General features: G+C 43.5%; 1 protein-coding gene across 1 annotated transcript in view; it reads left to right on the forward strand.

Annotated features, from left to right (window-relative positions):
• lrmp (lymphoid-restricted membrane protein) overlaps positions 1-24,551 on the forward strand; it is a 227,776-nt gene that overhangs the window by 47,905 nt on the left and 155,320 nt on the right. The window contains exons 9-13 of the mRNA XM_072241407.1: positions 963-1,019; positions 9,893-9,952; positions 10,030-10,091; positions 10,181-10,274; positions 20,506-20,649. Of these exons, the coding sequence (XP_072097508.1) occupies positions 963-1,019; positions 9,893-9,952; positions 10,030-10,091; positions 10,181-10,274; positions 20,506-20,649 (417 nt within the window). The remainder of the gene's footprint in view (positions 1-962; positions 1,020-9,892; positions 9,953-10,029; positions 10,092-10,180; positions 10,275-20,505; positions 20,650-24,551) is intronic.

A 24,551-nucleotide genomic window follows, 5' to 3' on the forward strand; every position in this document is an offset into this window, starting at 1 on the left:
ATCCATAAAGTTGCAATCTTTCATCTCGTATTACTTAAGAGATGTAGTTTCACTTGGATGTAGTTCATCACAGACTGTGAGAAAAGTCCTTCAGCTCCACTGATTTACGCTAGCCAAGATTCTCATTTAAGCTAATTCAATTTCTCCATATTTGACCCACATCCTTCTGAACCAGGGGTCTATTGACCCTTGCCTAATGGTTTTGGTCCATGTTATAAAGAAGGTTGGGATCCCCTGCTCTAAACCTCTCCTATCCATGTATCTTCCTCAACCTCTTCCTCTGGCAGCTTGTTTCATGTACTGACCATACAGTTGTCCCTCAGTTTGCTAGTGATCCAGTCCTGAGAAAAAGACTCTGCATTCAACCTGTATGTATCTCATGATTGTACTGTATATCTTCATAAGGTCATCCCTCTTTTGCCTAAACTCCAAAGAATAAAGTCCTAGCCTGCCCAACCTCTTCATAACTCCATCCATCGAATCCCAGCAACATCTTTGCAATCCTTCCAGCTGAATTACATCATTTCTATAGCACGATGACCAAAACTGAATGCAATGTTACACTGCTGTCCCAAACTCTCATACAACTGCAACAGAACATCACCACTTTACCAAGTGGCCTGACTGATGACCAGCATGATGAATGCTGCCTTCGTCACCCTGTCTACCTGTGATGACTCTTTCAGGGAACAATGAACTTGGCCTCTGCCTGCTCTGTCAATGCTCCCCAAGTCTGACCGTTGAATATTAAAATCCTACTGTAATATGTCTTCACAAAATACAACACCTCACTTACCTGAGTTAAACCCCACTAGAGAGATAGAGAATAGATGACATGGGTTTCAAGTTATTTCTGATTTCCAGTTAGACTTTTATTGAACAAGGTGCTGTTTCTTCAGTTTTCAGCAGAGTAATTCAAGTTACGATAAAAGACAGCAATAACAATTGTTTTTCTTCCTCAGATGCAGTTAACTGACCTCGAAATCCTAGCTCAGAATAAAGATGCTATTTTACTCAAGGTCTGTATCACATTTAATATCATGTTGCTTCTAATCGGCAAAGTTAATGCAAGTCTGCATCGAACAAGTTCTGACACATGATGTACTCCCCATTTTTTTTTTAATAACAAAAGTGTCGATATTCACCCTGCTACTGTTGGTGAAACTCATGATATGTAAGAACATCAAATGCCCAATGCATGGATTAGTTCTGCTGGATTTCCCTCTTCAACAAGGCATTGAATTTCACTTTGGTATTCCCTATTGATGTGTCTCAAGGTCTTTTGGTTCTCGGCACATAGACCAATAGGTGTGATCTTTGCAACCATCTCTTAAAAGGACATGCCAAGATGGCACGGTAGGGTAATAATCAGCACAATGTTATCACAGCACCAGCAACAAGAGTTCAATCCTGTCACTGTCTGTAAGGAGTTAGTCCGTTCTCCCCATGCTTGTGTGGGGTTGCTCCGGTAACCGCCCACATTCCGAAGACTTACAGGTTAGTGGTTCACATGGGTGTAACTGGGCAACATGGGTTTGTTGTGCAAGAAGGGCCTGTTACTGTCTGTATCTCTAAGGAATTTCAAGCACCACTCTTCCAGCTACAGGGGAGGATTGACAATGAACAGATGCTGCCATGATGGGAAGACAGATCGGAAGGGCCAGCCCAGGCTGGGGAAGTGGGGTGTGCACAGGATGCAGGGAAGCCGTAAAGGCCCTGCTAATGATGGGGGAGGGAAAACAGTGACACGGAGGCAGTGGAAAAGCTCAGGAGGTCAGGCAGCATCTGCAGAGGAAAATGAGCAGTTGATGTTTCTGGCTGAGACCTTTCATCTGGACAGAAAAGAATGGCTGGTATTAAGACTTGCGGGGGGGAGGAGTGAAACTGGAGCTTGAGAGGGGGTGGCAGGCAGGTGAGGGTGGCAAGGGAGTTGAAATTGTATCAGAAGCTGGAAGGTGATTGGTGGCTAAAGATGAAATCTAATAGAAGATGATGGTGGGCCATCGAATGGAGGGATCTAGAGAGTGTGTGAGTGATGAGCAGCTGGAGAGATGGGGAGATGGAAAGAAGATATTGGGAGCCAATGGGATCAGAAGCAGAGAAGAAAAGGCGGGGAAAGGGACAGAAGGGAGATGGTACTGACAGTGTGAGAATTTGATGTTCATGTCTCCAGGTTGGAGACTGCTCAGGTAGAATATGAGATGCTGTTCCTCTAAGTTGCACTTAGACAGACATGTCACTGGTAACGGAAAATAGAATTAAAATTTTTGGCTATCGGGAGGTCCCAGCTGGCATGTTGGAGCAATGCAACTAACCTCTTGGCAGAAGGATGCCAGGAAGGTCTAAGATCATAGAGATCGCAAATACTGAAGACAATCTGCATGTTTGAATCTGGCTAAGTTGTGCCATAACAATGACATCTCAGTCAATGTCAGCAAGTCTAAGGGGCTGATTATTGACTTCAGGAAAAGGAAACCAAAAGTTCCATGTGCCAGTCCTCATTGGGGGCAGGGATGGAGAGGGTCAGCAACTTTAAATTCCTCAGGGTTGTCATTTCAGAGGACCTGTCTTGAGCCCAGCATGTAAGTGCCATTTAAAAAGAGAAAACAGCAGCCTCTCTACTGTCTTAGAAGCTTGTGAAGATTTGGCATGTCATCTAAAACTGACAAACTTCATTTGATTGAAGTGTATATTTGTGGATTGGTGGAGCGTATATTGACTGGTTGCAACATGGCCTGGTAGGGAAGTTCCAATGCCCTTGTAAGAATCGTCCACAAAAAAGTAGTGAATGTGACCCAGTTCATCAAGAGTAAAGCCCTCCTCACCATTGAGCACAGTTACACTGAGCACTGTCACAAGGAAGCAGTATCCATCATCAAGGACCCCCACCACCCAGGCCATGCTGTCTTCTTGTGTGGTCATCAGGAAGAAGATACAGGAGCCTCAGGACACACATTACCAAGTTCAGGAACTGTTATTACCCCTCAACCATCAGGCTCTTGAACCAGAGGGGACAACTTCACTCTCCCCATCACTGAACTGTTCCCACAATCTAGGGACTCACTTTCAAGCACTTTTTATCTCATGTTCTCAATATCTATTTCTTTTGTTTTTGCTACTTTGTGTTTGCAAAGTTTGTTGTCTTTTGCACATTGGTTGTTCAAGTGGTCTTTCATTGATTCTATTGTTTCTCGGATTTACTGTGTATGCCTGCAAGTAAATGAATCTCAGGGTTGTATTTGATAACGTATGCGTACTTTGATAGTAAATTTACTTTGATCTTTTCCTTTGAAATTTGGAATTGATCCAGAAGAAATAGATTATAATGAGCTTGACATTTTTGGGAATGAAAACTTTAAACTAACGATTAAAAATTACATAAGAAATGTCTTTGCATTTACTGCGACTGTTGGTATAAATTGGGTTAGATTTGCACCAGAAAAACATGCTGGGGACAATGAAAACCCTTACTGAGAAATTAGATAAATTCCCGAATCTCTTGTGTAAAATTGCTGTTCTGGAGGTTAAGCCAAGTTTACATGGGTCAATGCTCTTCTTTCTCCCTGTCCACAGTTTTGTGAAGGAATTTCTAGTACTTGAGTATAGCTGGAGCCATTTTAGTTCAATTTAATAAACCTTCAATCGCCAAGATTTCAAATTTCAAGTTAATTTTATTATCAAAGTGCATATGTGTCACCAAATACAGTACTGAGATTCATTTTTCTTGCAGGCATTTACTTTAGAACTGTAAATATTATGGAATCAATGAAAATTCACACAAATACTAATGTGCAAAAGAAGACAAACTGCAAATGCAAAAAAAAACCTAATAATAAATAAATGCATGATACTGAGAATGTGAGTTAGAGAGTCTTTGAAAGTGAATCCATAGGTTGTAGAATCAATTCAGTGTTGAGTGAGTGAAGTTATCCCCATTGCTTCTGGAAATTGATTGTGTCAGGACAATGACTGTTTCTGAACTCGGTAGTGTGGGATCAAAAGCTCCTGTACCTTTGCTTTGGTAGCAACGAGAAGGGAGCATGGCCTTGGATGGTGGAGGTCCTTGATGGAAGCTGCTTTTTTGAGGAGGCGATTGTGGTATCATTCTTAAGGCTAAGTTTAATGAGACATGTTTCCTACTTGTTGAGTAGCATTGTTGTAATTCTTTACCCACACTCTACTGGCTTTTGGAGGGTAAGTGAAGAAATGGTGCTATCTTCTACATTAAATTTAGAATCTTCATCTCATAATCATCAGTGTTAATAGACTTCAAACAAAAAAGTGTCAGCATTGATGTGATCAATTGAGAGGAGCGAAGTGTTGGCTGAAAGACGTAAGCCTTTTCATTAACAGCTGCTTGCCCATTTTCACAATGTTGTAAGACCTTGTGCGTTTTGGGATCTCTGCTTTCAGTTCAAATTTTGAGTACTTGCAACATCCCCTACTGTATCCCTTTCGGGAAAAGTGCAACTATTATTTCATATAACAGGCAAGTATGTACTTCCGAATTAAGATCAGTGTTTATGTAGCCAGAATGAGTAGTAGTCTGGCTGTGAATCAGAGCTATTCACTGACAGAAGATGGGAAGTGATGGTCCACAGAGGTTAAAGCTTGGGTAGGTGTACTTAGTCAGAGTCTAACTTCCGGAATCAGAATCTACACAAAGTTGGCAAGAATAGTTTATATAAAGGAAGAATAATTTTAAAATACAAGGAAACATTCATAACCTTACAGCATAGATACAATAGAATAGTGGCAGAAGATTTCAGTACAGACAAGCGAAGAGTGTTTCATATGAAATTTAAGGTGTTATGCTAGTTAGAAAATGAGTATGAAGGTGATAAAACAGGTCTGTGTGAAAATCATAAAGCAAATATCCAAAATACAGGAGGCTGGTTCTCTAGAAGTGAAACAAAAAAAAAATTGGGTGCAGAAGAATGAGCCATACTTGGGTGCGGGTGTGAATGCTATCATAAAACAGATATATAGGGACATGAGAGGAAAGATTCACAAACACAATAGAAAGGACAGGATCGAGTGATCAGTAAGTTTGCACTGAACCTGCTTTCCAAAAGCCAGGAGGTGAGCTGAGGTCCTTTTAAGAGTCTGAGATGTAGTAAAAATGTTTCCTTTAAGGATAGATTTCATCTAGGGTGAGAAGTATATAATCAATATTTATTAACATATAATCAATATTCAAATAAGTCAGGAGAAACTTGGAGTGTTGTTAAGTCCGGGAATTGGGACAGTTACAATGAGGAACATGAACACATTCTGGGAAGATGGCAAAAGGATTAGCAAAATATGCTGGTAGGATGAGAGAAATCTTGTGTGTGACACAAGAATGGGTGTAAGTGATTCCAGGAATTGTACTTGAGGAAGTTTGAAATGAAAGTCCAAACTAATTGTAATATGATAAGAACAGCTGTGGAGACAAAATTATTGTGTATATTTAAAGTGAGGACCACAACCAGACGAAAGAGCCTCGGAAGAGAAGGATGACGCTTTAGAACAGTTAAGAATTTCTTTCATGAGACTGTAGTTGGCTGTGGAGGCCAAGTCATTAGATATAGTTAAAAAACAAAGGTTGATAGGGTCTTGACTAGTATGGGTGGCAAAGGTTATGGGGAGAAGGCAGGAGACTGGGGTTGGGAGAGAAAATAAATCAGCTATAATAGAATGTGGAACAGACTTGATGGGGCAAATGTCTTAATTCTGCTGCTATGTCTTACAGTGTAAGAATGAGAACTGGAAGTGAGGCCCTAGGCCGCTTGATCCCTTGCATCTGCTGGACCATACATAAAGAAGAGCTGATCATTTACCTCAGCATTGCTTTATCACACTATCCTTTATCAAAATGATCTCTCCAGCTCTTAAAATTCTTCGTCACTGGCAGATGAAGTTATGTTTGGCCACTAGTGCACTTTAAGGTTAAGCACCTCTGCTCTTTACCTGCTTCCTGTGGAAACCTGAAATCAAGCTACCAGAAGATATTAGGATAGATATTTTTTCCTTGTTTGGCACAGGAGCTTTTCAATAATTTGAATTAATTTGTTCTCTCTGCTCTGTAGCCCCTTCCTGATAATTTTGGTACAACTAGGCTTGCAGTTGAGCTGTGCTTCACCATGGAGTAGATCTGCCCAAGCAACTGTGCCTTTAATGAGTCTGTAGTCTTCTCAGAAGTTGGCAACTGCTTTGCATGGTATTTTGGGGAACTCATTTTGACAGCAAAGCTTTTCTGTTTAGCTTCACACCAAGAACTGGTCTCAAAGTGCCAGCAGTTGATGGGTTGCTAATGTCCAACTGTGAGTGAAGGACTCTGTCTAATGATGGGCTTCCACCAGTCTAATCCACCAGTTCTGCTTGCTGTGTTAAGATATTCTGTGCTACTTGCTTGGACATTCTCAAAGTGGAACATCCAGGATATTTGTCCTGTGTTGCAATTTCTGCCCTGCTGGGGCTGTTGAATTTCAGACCGGCCTAGAAGTCTCTACATTTCTCTAGGGTATTGTACGGCTTGAAAAATTGGTTTTGTCCAGAGTTAGACCCACATTATGTCCAATTTACGATCTCCTGCAGACTGCTGAAAATTGACCTTGGATTTGGAATTGATTTATTTTTGTCACATGTACCAAGATACATGTGAAAAGCTTGTCTTGCATACTATTCACACAGATCAGATTACTACACAGTGCATTGAGGCAGATCAAGGTCAAACAATAATGCAGACTGTAGAGTAACAGGTACAGAGAAAGTGCAGTGCAGTTAAACAGTATGATCATGACAAGTTCAATTGTGAGGTCAGAAGTCCAAATTTTGTACTAGAAAATGAATTAATAGCCATATAACGACAGGGTCAAAGTTGCTCTTGAGCCTGGTGAGACGTGTTTTTTTTGTTTTTCTATCTTTTGCGTGATGGAAGAGGGTAGCAGTGCATCCAGGGTGGGTGGGGCCTTTGATTACACTAACTGCTTACTGAGGCAGCCAAGTATAGATGGGGCCCATGGAGGGGTAGGCTGTTTTCCACGTGGTGCAGAGCTGCGTTCTCAGCTCTGTGCAATTTATTGTTATTACATGCAGAGCAGTTGCCACGCCCAAGCCATTGTGCATCCAGGTAGGTGCATCGATTTGAAAATTGATGAAGGTCAACAGGGATGTGCCAAATTTCGTCAGCCTCCTGAGGAAGTAAAGGCATTAGTAAGATTTCGTGGCTATGACATCTATAAGGTTTGACATGAATTTCAGCAATATTTTCATTTGAATCAGTCAACAACCTTTTCCAGCTTTCAAACTTCCCAATGTGAATATCAGCTGTATACCTGTCCAAAATACAACTTTGATTTATTTAGACTCTCTGCTCTTAATAGTTCATCTTTGCTTTTAGAGCAGGTAGGTTTAATAAATGCTGTTTTCTGTGGGATTGTTCGGAAGGCCAGCAATTAAACTACATTCTTTATCTTCACTGAGATCCTCAGATACAGCTTCATGCTTGCCTGGGCTGTTTTGTCCATAGCGGTCTTGGTCATTCCTTGCTTTCTGGCCGTGGAATCATTTAAGGCAGCTGCTGCTGTTGCTGTCACATCTGTTTGCACAAGAAACCCCTAGAGCATCCAGGTACCCACTCCCTGTGCAAAGAACATGTCTGCCGTGGGCACCGTTTCTCACACTCCCAGCCATCGTATCATTACGTTCATCCATTCAGTAGAAACCCTCCCGTGTAGCTGGTGGGGGAATTGTAGTTGGCTGCAATGATACTACGTGTTAAGTGTGAGAACCCATAACACATCAGTGTTGGCAAAACCCAACAATGCTACCCAATAAACCTTGCAATCAAAGTTCTTGCTCTAATTATTACAGCCAGTTTTGAATGACAACATCTAACGTCATTAGTGCGTAGTTCCTTGCCTTTAAATGACACTTCAATATTGTTCCAAAAATGTTTATTATCAGGCTATTTAGTACCAGACCTCCTTAGATATTAAAGCAAATGGCCTGGTGCTTTCTCAGAGTTAAAAACTTGAGGGCTGTTTATCTTTCTTGCTCTCAGGGCATGGTGTGTCTCTCACACCCATAAGTGATGGGCAGGCAAATGTTAGTACATGGATACAAATTGGCTCCTACAAACAGTATTAAGGTGTTGCCGCTGGGATGATATGGCTATGAGGCAGTCAACTGGGTTTTGCCTGATAAGATTGGATCAGGTGGAATGTAGAGTTCCTGGACAGTTAAAAGGCTGGAAGCAAATGGGCAAAGTCTAAAATTGAGATGAGATGATTTTTTTTCCAAGAATTGTTTGGTGATTGAATGGAGCTTGGAACACAAATAGAAAACAGCTAATATTTTATGGACACTAAATTGGGCGGTTTTGCAATAGCTGATTTCCTAAAGCAATTTAATGCATCAATGAGGGGCTTAGCAATTGAGAAGATCCAGGAACTGAAGCCTGAGATCGCTTGACACCAGTGTGCAAGACCCAAAATGTTACACATTTCAACATGTTCCAGATCGCTGACCATAGGGGCCTACGAGTATTTGTCCACACTGGACTTCTGGCCTGACACCCAGCCAGGCATCCCGGTCCAGTCCACAGATATTCCACGTCCACGTAGCCGGCCTTTGAACACAGAGCAGAGACTTGAGACTCCAGCCTGTCCTTCTGTTTCCTCCACCTCCCTCCCCCTAAAACACAACCTGACTCCTAACTACCATCTGACCCCAAAAGCACACACACAACTCTAAAAAGCAAGTAAAACTGAGCTGTGGCCTTAACAAAGGTCACAGTTTGGCATCATCTTGAAACATCTGTACTCATGTGGTTACTTAGATACAACTCGTAGCCAGTGGGTTGCTTTTATAGACGGGGTGCAGCTGTTCCAGTCTGCTCTGCCCTGTACAGCCTATTGCCATCCAATCTGGGACTTCCAGTTTCCCTCCTTGCTTCAATAGGGAAGATGCATCATTCACCATCTTTTAAACTCTTGTTGATGCATCCCTTGGCAGTGTGCCCATCTTTATCATGAATTTAAGAAATTTTGTAAAGCCTCAGCTCATCATTTGAAGCAGAGGAAATGTTTACAGCCATATTTGGGTAGCTTTGTATAGTGTGAAATGTAAGCTTATCTCAGCCCTGACAGATTTCCTTTGGCTGCTAAACTTTGTCCTTATCTCATTTTGTTTCCTCTTGGTCAGAACAGCAATGCTACTAATGAAATCGTAAGGTCATTTGAGTCCCGAATGAAGGAATGTTCCTACTGTGCTGATCATACAAGTAGCTCCAAAATCAGCACTAGAAGTGTTTTGTTCATTATCTATCCATTTACAGTTTCCTGCCACCAGGAACATAAAGTCCAATATTACATCTGCTTTGAGTGAATAATGCAAGCCATATATTGGCCAGGTTTCAAGTTCTTGGATTGTTTTACAGCTCTTCGGTTAAATTAAATGGTTAAACTGATGGTTGAGCCATCAGGCTCCTGAAACAGTGGCTAACTTCACTCACCCCGACACTAAACTGGTTCCACAATCTATGGACGTGCTTTCAAGGACTCTACAACTCTCACTGTTCTCAATATTTATTAATTATTTATTACTGTTTTTTTCCTTTTGGGCAATATTTGCATAATTTTTTTTGCACATTGTCAGTTTTTGTGTGCAGTTTTATATTAAAATCTCAAGGTAATATATGTTGACATGTATATACACTTCGATTTATATTTAAAAAAAATTACTTTGAACTTTAAGTGAACTGGTCTGTAAGGGGCTGGTAAAATTATTCATCACCTTCCTCATTTACCTCCCCTACCCCAGATCCTTCCTTCCTCCTGCCCAGTAGCAATGCACACAATATTAGTCTATTTGTTCTATTTTTGTTTAATGCATCTTTTCTTTGCAGAGGGAGAATCATATTAAGGAGCTTAAACATTCCATTGTTGAATATTCCATGATTATAGAGGTAAGATCCTCTTTTTAAATAATTGAATGCATGAGCAAAAGAATTCCTGTTTGAGTTCCAGTCCTGAATCCCTGTAGGGTCTACGAAATGAGAAGAGCAAGTTAGAACAACAACTCCTCGTGCAACAGGAGCTGGCTTCGTGAGTATTGATCACTGATTCCCTCATTAAGACCCACTCCCAATGTTTGCAGTCCAGCTCCCCTAATGTTGCCCATCATTTATTCACAGAGAGTGTATAAACACATCAACAATGCTGCTAGATGGACCTGAGATATCCGGGGCTCCGAGTTCATTGCAATCAGAGCTATTAAATGCTTTTCAGGTAAGAAAGATGAAGAAACTTGCACAAAAACAAAAATTGCTGGCAGTGCTCAAAGGATAGGTGGCATCTATGGAGTGTGACATAGTCAACATTCGGGTGAGGGGTTATCGGCCTTGAACTGTGTGCTTTTCCCTGCACAGATGGTGCCTGGCCTGCATGCCCCCAGTATCTTCTGCCTAGGCCTCAGATTTTACAGTATCTACATCTTTACTTTTCCGTTACTGAGCAATCCTCAAGCTAACTTTGAAGAGCTTTCAACATGGAATAGTTGGGGATTTGAGTACATCACATGGGTGTGATGGAAGCAAATCCAATCAGGATTTGGATTGAAAACAAGGAAAATATTTCAGGCCTATGAATCAGGAAATGTGGAGCAACAAAACTGTGAGATCTCAGTGGCTCAGGCAGGGTCTATGGAGGAGAATAAACAGCTGACATTTTAGGTTGAGATCATTAATCATGGATTTAGTATTGGGAAAGAGTAACTGAAATGCAATCTGGGCTGCAGAATGCTTAGAATACTACTTGGCCCTTAAATTTATTACCAATAAAGCAGGCTGCCTGATCACAATGTAACTGATGGCCACTTCCTTCATTGCTACATCTACATGCTGAGCCTGCCCAGAGCTGGAAGCTGTCCTTTTAACAAAAAAAAAGGAAATGCAGCATTATTAAAAGGGATATATTACAGGGTGAAACAAGAACATAACACTGGGATTCCTAAAAACCTTTCTGCCAGAACAGGTTCCTATCAAAGAATGGAGGTGCTGGAGAATCACAGTGACAAGTCTATTTTAGACCCAAATGAGAACCCGATGATATAAGACTTAACTGGAAGCTAAATTTTAATGAATCAAAGTTGTTGATGACATCACAGAACGATTGATAAAGTCCTCAAGCCGGAAAGACTTTTGGGTTTTGTGGGGATTGAGATGAACCTTGGTTGAACAACATCCATTTCCCACAATGCAACTCCACATTGGGAACCACAGTAGTATAGTGGTTAGCGCAACAATATTCCGCAGTAGTGGAGTTACTTTCTGGTGCCTTCTGTAAGGAGTTTGTACTTTCTCCCTGAGACCACGTGGGTTTCCCCTCAGTGCTCAAGTTTCAGCTGAGTTCAAGGATGTAGCAGTTCGTAGGTTGAATACTCATTGTAAATTGTCTTGTGATTAGGCTAACGTTAAACACTCGGGTTGCTGGATAGTGCAGCTCATAGGGTCCGAAGGGCCTGTTTCAGGCCAATCCTCTAAATAAATTTATTTTTAAATGAAATGGACGGGCCACAGTCTTTACTGAATTGGAATTGTCCTGTGTGTTTGTATGCTTAAATGTAGATGAAAAAAAAATAACGATTTTGCAGTCAGCACTGAAAGGGAACTTTGCTTATATAGCAAGCTGCCTTGTGGTGTGAAGACATGATCCAAGTTATTTTTAGTCACTGTGTAAAAGACGTTAAAGGCATTCCAATATAATTTATGCATCCAATGAAATACTTTGGTTATAACTGCCACAGAGGAGGAGAAACTGAACACCTGAGGTATCAAGTGCATTCCTGAGCATGATAGTGTACTCAAGCAAGGAACTGTCTTTCTATTGAAGCAACACACATAAAAGTTGCTGGTGAACGCAGCAGGCAAGGCAGCATCTCTAGGAAGAGGTGCAGTCGACGTTTCAGGCCGAGACCCTTCGTCAGGACTAACTGAAGGAAGATTGAGTAAGGGATTTGAAAGTTGGAGGGGGAGATCCAAAATGATAGGAGAAGACAGGAGGGGGAGGGATGGAGCCAAAAGCTGGACAGGTGATTGGCAAAAGGGATATGAGAGGATCATGGGACAGGAGGTCTGGGAAGAAAGACAAGGGGGGGGGGACCCAGAGGATGGGCAAGGGGTATATTCAGAGGGACAGAGGGAGAAAAAGGAGAGTGAGAGAAAGAATGTGTGTATAAAAATAAATAACAGATGGGGTACGAGGGGGAGGTGGGGCCTTAGCAGAAGTTAGAGAAGTCGATGTTCATGCCATCAGGTTGGAGGCTACCCAGACGGAATATAAGGAATATCCCGGACCTCCTGTCCCATGATCCTCTCGTATTCCTTTTGCCTATCACCTGTCCAGCTCTTGGGTCCATCCCTCCCCCTCCTGTCTTCTCCTATCATTTTGGATCTCCCCCTCCCCCTCCAACTTTCAAACCCCTTACTCACTCTTCCTTCAGTTAGTCCTGACGAAGGGTCTCGGCCTGAAACGTCGACTGCACCTCTTCCTAGAGATGCTGCCTGGCCTGCTGCGTTCACCAGCAACTTTGATGTGTGTTGCTTGAATTTCCAGCATCTGCAGAATTCCTGTTGTTTCTATTGAAGGAAGTGGGTTATTTGGGCCCAAGGGCAGACACAAGCTGTTGACAAGTTATCCAGGAAAAGGCTGAGACAAGAATCCCTGTGCATCATCTGTTACATGTCAACGATTTTTAATTAACCATAAGCTGCATTTAGGCGCACCTGGATGAGGCGTGGTGGGGGGGGGGATGACTTCATTATAACATACGTGGACATTTTTCCTATTTGATTTGAGAAGTTTCTAGAAAATTCATCAGTTAAACGACTCAACGGACTGTGAGCTACCAGCGAGAGAGTGAATTGAGTTGAGTGAGTGGAAAGCGGCCAGTGCGTGAATGGGCCAGTGAAGGAGTGGAGCTTTGAGGCTTTGACTCGAGAGATTCTGGCAGTTTTGGCAGTTGGTCTGTGCAATCAAGTCAATCAAGATTTGAATAGATCAGCAGAAAGCCGTTGATTAGACAATCAAGATTTGAATAGCTCAGACACAGCAGAAAGCAGCTGATTGGGCAATCGAGGTCAGGTGACCAAGCATTTTGAAAACCTCAAACAGATAAATAGAGGGATAGCTCAAGCAAAGCGGCCAGTGAAGGAATGGAGCTTTGTGGCTTTGACTCAAGAGGCTTCGACGAGAACAGGCAGAGGACAAGCTTGCTTGCAGTTAGACTTTACAATGCCTCCTGAGACGGTGATGTGCCTCTCATGTGAGATGTGGCAGTCTTGGGGGAACGCCCCTCTCCCGCAGAGTCACATCTGCCAGAAGTGCATACGGCTGGGCGATCTGGAGCAGCAGCTGGATGATCTTCGACTCATGAGGCAGTCATAGATGAGAGCTACAGGGAGGTAGTCACACCTAGGCTGTCGGAAGCAGGTCGTTGAGTGACAGTCAGAGGGGGGAAATCAAAGATGAGCAGACAGGTAGTGCAGAGCACCCCTGTAGCCATTCCCCTGAATAATAAGTTTACCATCCTGGATACTGTTGGCGAGGATGACCAACCAGGTGTGAACCACGGTGGCAGGGCCTCCGGCACTGAGTCTGACCCTGTGGTGCAGAAGGGTGGAATGGAGAAGAGGAGAACTGTCGTCATTGGAGACTCTATAGTCAGGGGAGCAGACAGGAGATTTTGTGGACGTGAGAAGGACACCCGCATGGTTTGTTGCCTCCCGGGTGCCAGGGTCCGGGATGTCTCTGACTGGGTGCACAACATCCTGGTACGAGAGGGAAAGCAACCAGAAGTCGTGATACATGTTGGGACCAATGACATAGGCAGGAAGAGGGATGAGGTCCTGAAGTATAAGTTTTGGGACCTAGGCAGAAGACTGAAGAACAGGACTTCAAGGGTGGAGTTCTCAGGATTGCTGCCAGTGCTACGTGACAGTGATGGTAAGAATTGGAGGAGATGGCAGCTGAATGTGTGGCTAAGGAGTTGGTGCAGGGAGCAGGGTTTTAGATTTTTGTATCATTGGGATCTCTCCTGGGGAAGGTGGAACCTGTCAGATTGGATGGGTTGCACCTGAACTCGAGGGGGAGCAATATCCTTGCAGGTAGGTTTGCCAGCATGGTTTGGGAGGGTTTAAACTAATTTGCGAGGGGGATGGGACCCAGAACGATAGAGCAGTGAAAGAAGTGCACGGAGTAAAGCCAAATCTAACATATAGAGAGGCTTTGAGGAAAGAGAAGCAGAATAAACGGTGTAAAGACAGTAAGGTAGAAGGGCTGAAATGTGTGTACCTCAATGCAAGAAGCATCAGGAACAAAGGTGATGAACTGAAAGCTTGGGTACATACATGGAATTATGATGTAGTGGCCATTACAGAGACTTGGCTGGCACCAGGGCAGGAATGGATTCTCAATATTCCTGGATTTCAGTGCTTTAAAAGGGATAGAGAGGGTGGAAAAAGGGGAGGAGGGGTGTCATTACTGGTCAGGGATACTATTACAGCTACAGAAAGGGTGGGTAATGTAGCAGGATCCTCTTTTGAGTCAGTATGGGTGGAAGTCAGGAACAGGAAGGGAGCAGTTACTCTACTGGGGGTATTCTATAGGCCCCCTGGTAGCAGCAGAGATACAGAGGAGCAGATTGGGAGGCAGATTTTGGAAAGGTGCAAAAATAACAGGGTTGTTATCATGGGTGACTTTAACTTCCCTAATATTGATTGGCACCTGATTAGTTCCAAGGAAAAAATGATGGGGCAGAGTTTAAGTGTGTCCAGGATGGTTTCCTGTCACAGTATGTGGACAGGCCGACTAGGGGGAATGCCATACTAGATATAGTACTAGGTAATGAACTGGGTCAGGTCACAGATCTCTCAGTGGGTGAGCATCTGGGGGACAGTGACCACCGCTCCCTGGCCTTTAGCATTATCATGGAAAAGGATAGAATCAGAGAGGACAGGAAAATTTTTAATTGAGGAAGGGCAAATTATGAGGCTATAAGGCTAGAACTTGCGGGTGTGAATTGGGATGATGTTTTTGCAGGGAAATGTACTATGGACATGTGGTCGATGTTTAGAGATCTCTTGCAGGATGTTAGGGATAAATTTGTCCCAGTGAGGAAGATAAAGAATGGTAGGGTGAAGGAACCATGGGTGACAAGTGAGGTGGAAAATCTAGTCAAGTGGAAGAAGGCAGCATACATAAGGTTTAGGAAGCAGGGATCAGATTTTAGGAAGCAGGGTGTATTGAGGAATATAGGGAAGCAAGAAAGGAGCTTAAGAAGGGGCTGAGAAGAGCAAGAAGGGGGCATGAGAAGACCTTGGCGAGTAGGGTAAAGGAAAACCCCAATCATTATGTGAAGAAAAAAAGGATGACAGGAGTGAAGGTAGGACCGATTAGAGATAAAGGTGGGAAGATGTGCCTGGAGGCTGTGGAAGTGAGCCTGTAGATACTTCTCTTCGATATTCACCAATGAGAGGGAACTTGATGATGGTGAGGACAATATGAGTGAGGTTGATGTTCTGGAGCACGTTGATATTAAGGGAGAGGAGGTGTTGCAGTTGTTAAGATACATTAGGACGGATAAGTCCCCGGGGCCTGATGGAATATTCCCCAGGCTGCTCCACGAGGTGAGGGAGGAGATTGCTGAGCCTCTGGCTAGGATCTTTATGTCCTCGTTGTCCACGGGAATGGTACCGGAGGATTGGAGGGAGGCCAATGTTGTTCCCTTGTTCAAAAAAGGTAGTAGGGATAGTCCGGGTAATTATAGACCAGTGAGCCTTACATCTGTGGTGGGAAAGCTGTTGGGAAAGATTCTTACAGATAGGATCTCTGGGCATTTAGAGAATCATGGTCTGATCAGGGACAGTCAGCATGGCTTTGTGAAGGGCAGATCGTGTCTAACAAGCCTGATAGAGTTCTTTGAGGAGGAGACCAGGCGTATAGATGAGAGTAGAGCAGTGGATGTGATCTATATGGATTTTAGTAAGGCATTTGACAAGGTTCCACATGATAGGCTTATTCAGAAAGTCAGAAGGCATGGGATCCAGGGAAGTTTGGCCAGCTGGATTCAGAATTGGCTTGCCTGCAGAAGGCAGAGGGTGGTGGTGGAGGGAGTACATTCAGATTGGAGGATTGTGACTAGTGGTGTCCCACAAGGATCTGTTCTGGGACCTCTACTTTTCGTGATTTTTATTAACGACCTGGATGTGGGGGTAGAAGGGTGGGTTGGCAAGTTTGCAGACGACACAAAGGTTGGTGGTGTTGTAGATAGTGTAGAGGATTGTCAAAGATTGCAGAGAGACATTGATAGGATGCAGGAGTGGGCTGAGAAGTGGCAGATGGAGTTCAACCTGGAGAAGTGTGAGGTGGTACACTTTGGAAGGACAAACTCCAAGGCAGAGTACAAAGTAAATGGCAGGATACTTGGTAGTGTGGAGGAGCAGAGGGATCTGGGGGTACATGTCCACAGATCCCTGAAAGTTGCCTCACAGGTGGATAGGGTAGTTAAGAAAGCTTATGGGGTGTTAGCTTTCATAAGTCGAGGGATAGAGTTTAAGAGTCGTGATGTAATGATGCAGCTCTATAAAACTCTGGTTAGGCCACACTTGGAGTATTGTGTCCAGTTCTGGTCGCCTCACTGTGGGAAGGATGTGGAAGAATTGGAAAGGGTACAGAGGATGCTGCCTGGTTTAGAGAGTATGCATTATGATCAGAGATTAAGGGAGCTAGGGCTTTACTCTTTGGAGAGAAGGAGGATGAGAGGAGACATGATAGAGGTGTACAAGATAATAAGAGGAATAAATAGAGTGGATAGCCAGAGCCTCTTCCCCAGGGCACCACTGCTCAATACAAGAGGACATGGCTTTAAGGTAAGGGGTGGGAAGTTCAAGGGGGATATTAGAGGGAGGTTTTTTACTCAGAGAGTGGTTGGTGCGTGGAATGCACTGCCTGAGTCAGTGGTGGAGACAGATACACTAGTGAAGTTTAAGAGACTACTAGACAGATATATGGAGGAATTTAAGGTTGGAGCTTATATGCGAGGCAGGGTTTGAGGGTCGGCACAACATTGTGGGCCGAAGGGCCTGTACTGTGCTGTACTATGTTTTATAAGAGTTCACTACAGCCGTGGGCGGTCCCAATATTTCTCCGTGTCGGAAGATTGTGATCATTTGCGGTTCATATTGGATACGTGACTGTCACATTGTATGATCCATACTTGGATTTCTGGAGTATTCTGTGGCGACCACTTTTTGTTAACCTATACATGGATTCGGGTGAGTTACGTGGTGACCACTTGTGTTAAGGAATATTCCGTGATTGTCACTTTGTGATATCCCTGCGTCGATTTTGGAACTTAGGCGTCACCTTGTTATCGCTGCTTGGACTCTAGTATTTAAGTGACGACCACTCGACTTCCTGAATCTTCTGTGACTGTCACCTTGTGTCATCGTAATGTGGATTTATGAACTCTACCTCACTGATACCTGTACTTGTTCCCGTGGATCTCGGAACCTTCTGGATTGCCATACTAGGACTCTGTTTAAATTCTCTATATTTTGGGTTGAGTAAGACTTGGAAAGAACTGTTTGTGAGCTAAAATGCATTGCACTGTTAACTCTGGTTAGAGGAGTAATTGTTTTAATTGACTATAAAATTGAAAATATGGTTGTTTAACATTAAAAATCTGTGTCTGTGGTCTATTGCTGCTGGCACGTAACACGCCAAACTTTGAATTTTTCTTGGTGTGGTTTTATGTTATGCCGAGTTTTTGATAAACCCTGTAATGGTGTTATCGAGAAGAAAGATGAAATATGGTAACACAAAGTGTATGAGACTGGGAGAGAAGTATTTGCAACAAATCCTTCCTGGTGCATGGCAGATCCCTCATAGCTTAAAGGTCCTTGCAATGTTTCAGTTATGGAGCTGAGCCAATACTACTCCACATTTTTTGTGTTGAACAAGAAATCCCCAATGCCTTCATAGAGTGTGCATTAACAAAAACAGAGCTTCAGTAGAAATACAGATCTCCAATTCTAGGAAGAGGTACAGTCGACGTTTCGGGCCGAGACCCTTCATCAGGACTAACTGGAGGAAGAGCTAGTAAGAGTTTAGTAGTAGGAGCTAGTAGTAGAAAGCGCTAATCTCTTTCTAGCTCTTCCTTCAGTTAGTCCTGACGAAGGGTCTCGGCCCGAAACGTTGACTGTACCTCTTCCTAGAGATGCTGCCTGACCTGCTGTGTTCACCAGCAACTTTGTGTGTTGCTTGAATTTTCTGCAGAATTCCTCATATTTGCAGATCTCCAATTACTGTTTTTAGATTGATTGTTTTGGTCACTGGCTTCGGTCTATTTGATTAGGCCTGAAATCAATTTTGGTTGTATGTTAATTTAAACTTAAATTAGAACTACTTTCTGTTTCTAAGTTTTATTTGTTTTCCTGTCATGGGATGGCTGTGTAAATATGCTGTACTGTATCTCCTCTATGATATCCTGTGCTGCTTTGCAAAATAAGAATAAATAATAAAAATTTGAATTACAGCAAAAAGAATTGGGTATAGTATTACTGATGTGTGAAAGTTGCTGTTAAAATAAAAATGCATAGTGCGAAAGAAGAAGAGCAAGATGGTGCTCATGGGTCCCTGGACTGTTCAGAATTCTGATGGGAGAGGGGAAGAGGTGGTTCCTAAAATGGTGAGTGTGGGTACTCTGGCTCCTGTAACTTCTTCTGCAGTGGTAATAATGAGAGGGCATGTCCCGGATGGTGAGGATTCTTAGCAACGGATAAGACATAGGAGCAGAATTAGGCTATTCAGCCCATTGAGACTGCTCCACCATTCCATCATGGCTGATCCCAGATCCCACTCAACTCCGTACAGCTGCCTTCTCGCCATGTCCTTTGATACCCTGACTGTTCAGGAAACAATCAACTTCCACTTTAAATGTACCCATCAACTTGGCCTCCACCACAGTCTGTGGCAGAGCATTCCACAGATTCACTACTCTCAGGCTAAAAAAATTTCTGCTTAACTCTGTTCGAAAAGGTCACCCCTCAATTTTGAGGCTGTGCCCTTGAGTTCTGGATACCCCCACCACAGGAAACATCCTCTCCACATCCACCCTATCTAGTCCTTTCAACATTCAGTACGGTAGGTTTCAGTGAGATTCCGCGCGCCCCCCCCCCCGGCATTCTTCTAAATTCCAGTGAGTAGAGGCCCAAAACTGCCAAACGTTCCTCATAGTTAACCCATTCATTCAGAGTCATCCCGCGAACTTCCTCTGAACTCTCTCCAACGACAACGCATTCTTTGAGCTGTGTGGTCCAAAGCTGTTGACAATACACCAAGTGTGGCTTGATTTTATAATGTCTTATAACAGCTTAGCATTACCTCTTTTTATATTCTATTCCCCTTGAAATAAATGACGACATTCCATTTGCAGCCTTTACCACAGACTCAACCTGTAAGTTAACCGTCTGGGAGTCTTGCACGAGGGCTCCTAAGTCCCTCTGCACCTCTGATGTTTGAACCTTCTCCCTATTTAAAAAATAGTCAGCACTATTGTTCCTTTTACCAAAGTGCATTATCATATATTTCCCAACACTCTATTCCATCTGCCACTTTTTTGTCCATTCTTCCAATTTCTCCAAGCCCAGCTACAATCTCAATATTTCCTCATCACTACCTACCCCTCCACCCAGAATATTGAATTGTGAAGATAGTTGGCTAATAAATATTCACTAATTCTGTTTTTTCATAACCATAAGACATAGGAGCAGAATTAGGCTATTTGGCCCATCAAGTCAAATGGACTCAATTTAATTGGAATTTAGAAGAATGTGGAAGGATGTCATTGAAACCCTTCGAATGTTGAAAGGACCAGATAGGGTGTATGTGGTGGCAATGTTTCCTATGGTGGTGGGGAGGGGGGTGGAGGTATCCAGAACTAAAGGGCACAGCCTCAAAATTGAGAGGTGACCTTTTAGAACAGAGGTAATGAGGAATTTTTTTAGCCAGAGGGTAGTAAATTTGTGGAATGTTCTGCCACACCGTGGTTGGAGGCCAAGCCCATGGGAATACTTGAGGCAGAAGTTGATAGTTTCCTGGTCGATCAGGGCATCAAAGGATGTGAGAGAAGGCAGGTGTGCAAGGTTGAGTGGGATCTGGGATCAGCCATGATAGAATGGTGGAGCAGACTTGATGGGCTGAATGGCCTAATTCTGCTCCTATGTCTGAAGGTCTCATGGAGTCTGTTGATTTTGTTAAGCACTTAACCACTCCATTCTGTCCTGAAATTTAGAGATCCCATATCTGTGTGAAATGTATCAGCATCAGTGTCCTGCTGGGTGCATTTTTTAAAATAACGTGACATTTGTTAGTTGAAATCAAGTTAGTTGAGTTTAGGAGCTGAACTGTTTGGAAATTTGAAATTTCTCTTGACTGTTTCTGTCTTGTGCACCTTTTAAAGGAGGGCGGTTCTGAATGGACGAGTGATTCCGACTGTATCCCGGCCACTTTAGAGAGGATGCTGGATGAAGAAGTGCTGATGTTGCTGCAAGGACGTGGGCCAGAGCAGGCAGCTTTACGCTTCAAAGCGATCACCACGCAGATGGTAATCCTTCCACGTCACCGATGCTATAATGATGCTGAATGTACCTCTTCCACTGGAGCCGTCAGGCATGGCTCACTGTCGGTAATCTTGCCTTGTGGTCTGCAGGCTGAGTTCAATCCCCACACCAACCATTCAACATCGTTCCATATACTTCATTTTCGATGTTTGCAACATTTGTAAAGAATGCTTGTGTTGTACATTTCTACAGTCTTGGGATTTCCCCAAGGCCTTTACATCCAATCAAATACTTGAATCCTATTCCCCAGTAAAATGATTGGCAAGTCATAGTCAGTGATTAAGCAAAGACCAACACTTCAGCCCATCAAATCTACAGACTCAAGATTCAATGTTTAAGTTTACTTATCACATGTACCCAAACATTCAGTGAATGCATCATTTGTACTAAAACCCAACACCACAGAGTATGCTGGGGACAGCCTGAAGGTGTCATACAAACATTGGGCCTTCGATTACCACATTGGACTTCCAGAGATTAGCAGACATGGTGTTCTGGCCAACAGGCAGACCATAAAGCACCTATTCTTACACTAATCCTACCTAATCGACTTTATTCTCCTCACATTCCCACCGACTCCTATCCCTTCATCTGCACGCCACGGTTCATATAGCATTACCCAGTTCACATTTTTAGCTGGTACAAAGAAGCCAAAATGGAGGAGGAGGAGATCTGCAAGGGGAATGGTGTACAAACCCCACACACAATGCACTGAGGGTCAGGAATGAGTCTTGGCTCTGGAGTTGTGAGGCGGCAGCACTACCAACCAGATTGATGTACTGCAACATTTTTACTCAATTCGAAAACAGCAGTTGTTTTCTTGGCTATGGAATGAATACTTGGAGGGATACCAGGGAGAAGTTTATAGTGCCTTGGTAGCTTTTTGCATTCTGTCTGGCAGTGCAGAACTCGGGGACTGAACAGCAATGTCAGCCCTGGATGTACTCAGTTAGTGAATGGGATGAATCTTTCTGATTCACTTGAGAGCTACGAACTGACCTGTCCTGGTATTAAAACTCTGCGTTGAGGCATTTGTGTCCTTCTCTGGAGGAGCTGCCCGATCTCAAATACAGATATTGGTATTTGTTTGTTATTGTCATGTACTGAGAAACTGTGAAAAGCTTGTCTGTTCATACAGATCAGATCATTGAGGTACAATAAGGTAGATCAATAACAATGCAGAATAAAGTGTAGCAGCTACAGTGAAAGTGCAGGCAAGCAGTAAGGTGCAAACTCAATGAGGTACATTTGCCAAGTCAGGAGTCCATTTCATTGCACTAGGGAATAATGGTAAGGCCTGGAACTCCGTGGACTCTTGGTTCCCATTTGGGGTATTGCCATGCTGACACAATGTGACCCATTGCCACTGGAGTGTTAGAGCCTGAACAATTACCTTATCGAAATGTATAAAATCATGAAGGGGGTAATGTTGGGGGTGGGGTCTAAAACTAGAGGGTGTTGAATTTAAGCTGAATGTGGAAAGATTTAAAGGGGACTTGAGGGGAAGCTGCTGGAGGAAGCTTCAGAGGTGGATACAATTATGTTTTTAAAAAATTTAGAAATATACATGGATAGGTTCTGGTAAGTTTTTTGTTCAGATTGTTTAGAGTAGAGAGAATGCCAGGCAGGATGTTGGAATGCTCCTCTTGCAGGATGTGGGAAGTCAGGGAGCCCTCCGGTGTCCCTGACAACGACACCTGCAAGAAGTGCATCCAGCTGCAGCTCCTAACAAACTGCGTTAGGGAACTGGAGCAGGAGCTGGATGACCTCCAGGTCATTCAGGAGAATGAGGAGATTATAGATAGCAGTTACAGGGAGGTAGTTACCCCAAAGGAGCAGAGCACAGGAAATTGGGCCACTTTCAGGTGAGGGAAGGGGAAAGGGCAGGCAGAGCAGGGTTCCCCTGTGGCCATTCCCCTCAACAACAAGTATACCGCATTGGATACTGTTGGGGGGGATGACTTACCTGGGACAAGCTGCAGCAGCCAGATCTCTGGCACTGAGTCTGGTTCTGCAGTGCAGGAGGGAGGGTGGAAAAAGAGGAGAGAGATAGTGATAGGGGACTTGATAGAGGTACAGATAGGAGGTTCTGTGGTCGTAACAGAGAATCCAGGATGGTTTGTTGCCTCCCGGGCGCCAGGGTCAAGGATGTTTCTGATCGCTTGCATGACATTCTGAAGTGGGAGGGTGATCAGCCAGATGTCGTGGTGCACATCGGTACCAATGACATAGCAAGGAAGAGTGAGGAGGTCCTGGAGAGTGAGTATAGACAGCGTGGTAGGAAGCTGAAAAGCAGGACATCGAGGGTGGTAATCTCAGGATTGCTACCTGTGCTACGTGCCAGTGAGGGTAAGAATAGGATGCTCTGGAGGATGAACAAGTGGCTGAGGAACTGGTGTAGGGGGCAGGGTTTCAGATTTCAGGATCATTGGGACCTCTTCTGGGGCAGCTGGGACCTGTACAAGAGAGATGGGTTACACTTGAACTACAGGGGGACCAATATCCTTTCAGGGAGGTTTGTTAGTGCTATTGGGGAGGCTTTAAACTAGATTTGTAGGGGGATGGGAACCAGAGTGCCAGAGCTGACAGTGTGGCTGGGGTGAAAATAAATGATGTTAAAAGTTCAAGCAAAGCCACAAATGGAAAGGTTGTGAGTGGTGGTAAAAATCTTCTGAGGTGTATATATTTCAATGCTTGGAGTATTGCGGGGAAGACGGACGAGTTGAGGGCGTGGATTGACACGTAGAATTATGACGTTATAGCAATTAGTGAAACTTGGCTACAGGAGGGGCAGGACTGGCAGCTTAATATTCCAGGGTTCCGATGTTTCAGATGTGATCGAGGCAGAGGAATGAAAGGTGGGGGAGTAACATTGCTTGTCAGGGAAAATATTACAGCAGTGCTCAGGCAGGACAGATTAGAGGGCTTGTCTACTGAGTCCTTATGGGTGGAGCTGAGAAACAGGAAAGGTATGGGCACATTAGTGGGGTTGTATTATAGACCACCCAATAGTCAGCGAGAATTGGAGGAGCAAATCTGCAGAGAGATAGCAGGCAACTGCAGGAAACAAAGTTATGGTGGTCGGGGATTTTAATTTTCTACATATTAATTGGGACTCCCATACTGTTCGGGGTCTAGATGGGTTAGAGTTTGTAAAATGTGTTCAGGGAAGTTTTCTAAATCAATATATAGAGGTACCAACTAGAGGAGATGCGATATTAGATCTCCTATTAGGAAACGAGTTAGGACAAGTGACGGAAGTGTGTGTAGGGGAGCACTTTGGTTCCAGTGATCATAACACCATTAGTTTCAACTTGATATTGGATAAAGATAGATCTGGTCCTAGGGTTGAGGTTCTAAACTGGAAGAAGGCCAAATTTGAAGAAATGAGAAAGGATCTAAAAAGTGTGGATTGGGACAGGTTGTTCTCCGGCAAGGATGTGATCGGTAGGTGGGAAACCTTCAAAGGAGAAATTTTGAGAGTGCAGAGTTTGTATGTTCCTGTCAGGATTAAAGGCAAAGTGAATAGGAATAAAGAACCTTGGTTCTCAAGGGATATTGCAACTCTGATAAAGAATAAGAGAGAGTTGTATGGCATGTATAGAAAACGGGGAGTAAATAAGGTGCTTGAGGAGTATAAAAAGTGCAAGAAAATACTTAAAAAGGAAATCAGGAGGGCTAAAAGAAGACATGAGGTTGCCTTGGCAGTCAAAGTGAAGGATAATCCAAAGAGCTTTTACAGGTATATTAAGAATAAAAGGATTGTAAGGGATAAAATTGGTCCTCTTGAAGATCAGAGTGGTCGGCTATGTGCGGAACCAAAAGAAATGGGGGAGATCTTAAATAGGTTTTTTGCGTCTGTATTTACTAGGGAAACTGGCATGAA

This window comes from Mobula birostris, chromosome 23, assembly GCF_030028105.1.
Source record: "Mobula birostris isolate sMobBir1 chromosome 23, sMobBir1.hap1, whole genome shotgun sequence".
Lineage (NCBI taxonomy): Eukaryota > Metazoa > Chordata > Chondrichthyes > Myliobatiformes > Myliobatidae > Mobula > Mobula birostris.